The sequence below is a fragment of the Apteryx rowi genome, unplaced genomic scaffold (genome assembly GCF_003343035.1).
Source record: "Apteryx rowi isolate R43461 unplaced genomic scaffold, aptRow1 scaffold_77, whole genome shotgun sequence".
In the NCBI taxonomy this organism is placed as follows: Eukaryota; Metazoa; Chordata; class Aves; order Apterygiformes; family Apterygidae; genus Apteryx; species Apteryx rowi.
This window is the reverse complement of record NW_020451060.1, coordinates 2,536,081-2,539,716: the sequence shown is the minus strand read 5'-3', so window position 1 is coordinate 2,539,716 and position 3,636 is coordinate 2,536,081. Positions and strand designations below refer to the sequence as shown.

At 38.9% G+C, this 3,636-nt stretch overlaps 1 protein-coding gene across 1 annotated transcript; it reads left to right on the top strand.

Moving 5' to 3' along the window:
- Window positions 1-1,867: 1,867 nt before the first annotated feature.
- Window positions 1,868-3,367, top strand: LOC112976794 (protein FAM240B-like). The gene is made up of 2 exons (XM_026088393.1): window positions 1,868-2,007; window positions 3,289-3,367. The coding sequence occupies exons 1-2, from the start codon at window positions 1,868-1,870 to the stop codon at window positions 3,365-3,367; spliced, it is 219 nt and encodes a 72-aa protein (XP_025944178.1).
- The last annotated feature ends 269 nt before the right edge of the window (window positions 3,368-3,636 follow it).

Here is a 3,636-nt window from a genome sequence, read left to right as displayed (position 1 = left end):
TGAATCACCTGTGATTAACGAAACAAGGAGAGATTACTTCCTGGCATGTCACTCCCATAATGTTTATTTTGAGCTTCGGGGATTTCTGGAAGCTTTGCTTGTTGCTGTGCAGAGATATTGTTATTCTCAGAGATTAAATCCTGGACTGGAAGGTCCATTAACCTGACCCAGATAATTATTGTTGTATTCTTTTTCATAAGTTTCTAGATTGCTCCTGGGTACACAGAAAGTATAGAGAGTAGTAACGGTTATCTGGGAAGAGAGATTTGTTTTGACATTGCTATACCTGTAAAGATTTATAAAATATGTATCTTATGAACATACACTCACATTAAGAGAACTTTTCACCCAGAACTGGTTGTCCCCCAGCACAAATGGAGCTGTTCAGCTGTACCTGCAATTCACATTAGAGACAGATGCCAACACTTACATCCAGCTATAATTTGCTCAGAACCAGGTAGAAAAAAAAAAAATCAGTAATTTTTCTTCTGCAAATCTTCAGCTAAAATACAGTGCTTTTATCATCTGGTGGCCAGGAGTTGGTATACAAGGAAGGGAGGGGTTACAGGGAACCATAAGGGAGTTGAAGGGAAATCTCAAAGAAGCCTCTTTAAAAAAGCTGCTTTTGTTCTGCGCTCATAGTCTCTTTATAACATGTCTTACAGTTTCTCATAAAACAGCTAAATCTCCAAATGGAATTACACAAATATTACCAGTTCCCAGTTTTGCTTTTCTTACCATGCCTGGCAGGGGAATGGAAGCAGTTTCTTCAAGCTTTTCCAAGCTAGCCTGGAGGGACTTGTTTACTAGCTCTCTGTGGCTCTGATTAAAATAAGTTACAAATAATTGCCATGAATTCAAACAAGGCATGAGAGAGCCCTAAATACTTGTTAAAAAATTAAATGTTCTGGAAAAAAGTTGTAATGGCATGTTCAGGCAAAACCACACAGCAATTTGGAAGGCACAATGTATATACTCATTTCCTATTTATTGAAGTTTTGAAAGTAATGATATGATTTTCCAGCTGTAATGTGGGATACAGGGCTTGACCGTTAGCCAATGAAGAGTCATCCTGAGACAGATATTCTTCTCCTCTGATAAGATTTACTCCTAAACTTATTTTTAAGATGACATTAAATCATCAAATGAAGGGGAGAAAGCACACAACGGGCATCAAAAATACACGTAATCAGATAGACAAATATATTCAGTAAAATTGTTCTGTTCTGAAAGCTACAGGAGAGTGAGAAGCATTTAACAAGCAAAGTGGCTTTTGCAGGTTAGCATCTTATAAAGTTATATATATAAACTTAATTGTATAGACAATTTATTTATTTATTTAAACTTCCACCATTCCCAAATAAAATTAAGGTAAACATCATAATGATTAACAGCAGATCACCAGAGCTCCTCTTCTTTATTGCTTTGGCCCTAATCCACAATAGTCACTTTATCATTATATAGTCAGGAAAACTGAAAAAATCCCATTAGTTCTGGCTATTTTTATATTTCCTTTCATTTATAAGTACAGCAAAAAGTATCTTGATCATTAAGCTGGAGAACGCAACAACACTGCATTACATCGTGAGCTTAAAGGTCACAGCCACAGATGGAGGCAAGAGACATTTGAGTTGAACAGCTAGGAATCTGAATCACTACAAACAACAGATCCCCAAGTGTCATCATTAGGGATGAGAAGGTTAAAGCATGAGTCATGTCCGTTGTATCCTGATCCTGCAAAAAAGAGACTTTGTGTGAACCTAATGTTGCAAAAAAATTGAAAGAAAACCACTGTATTTTAGCCATCAAACAGGTGCAGGGCCAATATCTTGTTATATGGTTGTTTTGATTTTCTGCTTTACAGAAAATGAATAGTCAATACATACGTCATGAAGTACGGGGATGCGAAACCAGTGACCTGAGAAACTTCTGGGAAAAGACTATTGAACAACAAACTCGTTATCTGCAAACTGAGAAAGAACGTCAGCAAAGAAGTGCTCTGACAAAGTATGCAGTTTGCATTTGGAAAGGTTATTTGAGTTTGTACCGCCATTCTTTAAATATAGGTAGCACTCTTGCTTAAAGTCAGGCAATGAAAGCTGAAAGTAGTCTTTATTTTTCTGGGATTTTTAAAAAACAATAAAGCTTCCCAAACTGGCATACTAATGTGTCTAACCTATGGCTTCACAGGATAAGGTTCACTTAAACCTTAAGGTTCACTGTTCACTAGATGGGCCCAACATTTGGTACTTCCTGAAGTTATTAGGACAACCTCTAGCGGTATAAGCTTGTCTTGAACAAGAAGGTTTGTGTCCACAGCAGAGCTAGCACAGAAGTGTACCTGGCCCACCTTCACTCTGTGGCCTTGTCTTTACAAAAAAGGAATTAGTTTGAATTAATTCAGATGAGTTAATTTGCACAAGGCAAATCTTTAACAAAGGAGAGTACTGACTGTACTAACTGACCAAGGCAACCATAATCCGTAGCCATATTTACCTCGAGCAGCCAAAAAGAAGAAAAAATAGTCTGCTGCAAAGTCAGTACAGCTTTACTTCAAACAAAGTCTCCAGAAGACGAGAAGCATTTGCACAAAATCCCTTCATGCCTATCTTCAGATTAATTTTTAACAAAATAGGAGGAAGAATGGCCTTTCAGTAATAACCCTGGATTAAAGAGTCAGTCTCTAGCATATTTTACCCATTTATAAGAACCTAATTCCAACATGTTGTAGCTCCTCAGCCGAGAGATTCCTGTCTTTTCTATTTGAGGCAGGGACTGTCTTTCTATAGTACCTAGGCACTACAATAAAGAAAAAGTGCCAGTTGTTACCTAAAACCATCTATTATAGGTCTAACAGCAGTTTCATTACGCACAGCATTTCCAAGCCCAAAAGTGTTCGGGAACCTACAATCCCTCCACGCGACACTTTTGTTAAAGTGAGTTTCTGGGGAGGAAGGGGAGAAAGGGGAGCAGGGACGTGCTGGGTGACACTAGGTGGCAGCAGGCAGTCTCCGGTGGAGGTGACCAGTAGCCTGGGCACACAGAGGTGCTTGAGAGGGAAGACTGGAGACGAAGGTGGACCGTGACGCTCGGGCGAGCCTGCGCCAGGGTTTAAAAGCGATTCCCGATTTGCCTTAGAGCAAAGTGCTCCAAGGTCACGGAACTTGCCAGCCTCTGTGGCAACTGGGAAGATGTGCTAAAGTGGGAAGTGCGAAGATTAGAAATCTGGTCCCTATAAAAAACTGGGGACAAGCTAGACTAACACCTGACTGATGTTTCTGTTCCTAGGCTCAGAAGTGAATGGATGGAGAGGCTGGAAAAACGGATAAAAATGCTGAAGACCCAACCTGAAGACCCATCTAGCTGAAGATCCCACATTCATTACATGTTGGAGGGAAAAAAAAAAAAATTGTTTTGTAGGAGAAAATGATGGTGTAATGCAAAAGCTTAAGCTAGTTTTACTTCATGGCTTAAATGAGTTATAATTAATTAGCTGTCATTGTTAGAAGTTTCATATGTGAAATGTCTATTGCAGCTTTTAAAATTATTTATTTATCCCCTCACTTGATGAAAAGAGATTGAAGCACTCCAAAGTGTTCAAGATTAATAAATCATGGTTCCTTGAGCTGTAGATGC